This window comes from Gasterosteus aculeatus, chromosome 1, assembly GCF_964276395.1.
Source record: "Gasterosteus aculeatus chromosome 1, fGasAcu3.hap1.1, whole genome shotgun sequence".
NCBI lineage: Eukaryota > Metazoa > Chordata > Actinopteri > Perciformes > Gasterosteidae > Gasterosteus > Gasterosteus aculeatus.
This window is the reverse complement of record NC_135688.1, coordinates 130001-131398: the sequence shown is the minus strand read 5'-3', so window position 1 is coordinate 131398 and position 1398 is coordinate 130001. Positions and strand designations below refer to the sequence as shown.

The window sequence follows — 1398 nt, the reverse complement described above, 5'->3', positions numbered from 1 at the left end:
TGGGATGTAATGTAGTCCAACGTACCACATGTCTCAACGTACTTATCTGTTTATATTGTTAATATCTTTACTTTTTACTTTCATTTTATTTGTCTCATAAAACTGCACCAATCACCAGAACAAATTCAATGTAACATACGTGGCAATAAACGGCTTCTGATTCTGGATGTCAGAAGCATCGATCAATAACTAGTTGGTCATCAATCAGACAAACAGAAATGTTCATTTTAAAATGAAATATTTCTAAAATGTGATGACGATCTCATATCAATGAACCTCCTGAAAGTCTTTCATTCAAAGAGTCACTTACAGTCACGTTATTAGAATTTTATTTTGTACTTTCACTCTTGTCTTAAAAAGTACAATTATTATCCAGTAAATCAGACCATGTCTCACTTTAAAAGAGTCAAGAAGTAACATATTAAACAAACGGATATGTCTTTGTGTTTGTCTGTCCTCCTGTCCTCCTGTCCATGGGACATCTAGTAGTTCAGGCCTCAGTAGGAGACTCGTCATCGTCCCCGTAGACGACGCCCTTCAGGTAGACTCGCTTGAACTCCTCAAACACAAAGTCCTCTGATTCACTGCAGACGGACGAGAGAAGGAGCTGATTGATGTGACACCAGGGTGACACATCGATAATAATCTCAACTGATCAATGATTATTGATCACTGATCTCACCTCTCTTTGGCTAAAGGCACAACGTTCAGATTGTAAAGAAAGAAAAGAGAGATGTTTGTGTTCACATGTAAAAGAAGAAAAAACACATGAATCCTCTACAGGAAATCAAATTAAAACAACAGGAAGAGGAGGAGTTTACCTGTTTCAGGGTTCGGGTTCATCAGTTTGAATGGCAGCTCCAGAGACACCTCACTGTAACACACACACACACACACACACACACACACGCACGCAAACACGCACGCAAACACGCACGCACGCACGCACACGCACGCACGCACGCACACTGGTCAGATCTGATGACACGCCGACAGGGAGGAAGAGGGAGAAGGAAGAGGAAGAGGAGAAGAAGAGGAAGAGGAAGAAGAGGAGGAGGAAGAGGAAGAAGAGGAAGAGGAGAAGAGGAGAAGAGGATGAAGAGGAGGAGAGGAGGAGGAAGAGGAAGAGGAGGAGGAGGAAGAAGAGGAAGAGAAGGAGAGGAGGAAGAGGGGAGGAGAGGAGGAAGGAGGAAGAGGAGGAGGAGGAGGAGAGGAGGAAGAGGAGGAGGAGGAAGAAGAGGAGGAGAGGAGGCAGAGGGGAGGAGAGGAGGAAGGAGGAAGAGGAAGAGGAAGAGGAGGAGGAGGAGGAGGAGAGGAGGAAGAGGGGAGGAGAGGAGGAAGGAGGATGAGGAAGAGGAGGAGGAGGAGAGGAGGAAGAGGAGGAGGAGGAGGAAGAAG

General features: G+C 45.2%; 1 protein-coding gene across 1 annotated transcript in view; it reads right to left on the bottom strand.

The window, feature by feature from the left end:
• Window positions 1–312: 312 nt before the first annotated feature.
• LOC120828604 (S-arrestin) overlaps window positions 313–1398 on the bottom strand; it is a 6972-nt gene continuing 5886 nt past the window's right edge. The window contains exons 14-16 of the mRNA XM_078105173.1: window positions 822–874; window positions 683–692; window positions 313–584 (exon numbers count right to left, since the gene is read on the bottom strand). Coding sequence (XP_077961299.1) covers window positions 491–584; window positions 683–692; window positions 822–874 — 157 coding nt within the window. The 3' untranslated portion in view covers window positions 313–490. The remainder of the gene's footprint in view (window positions 585–682; window positions 693–821; window positions 875–1398) is intronic.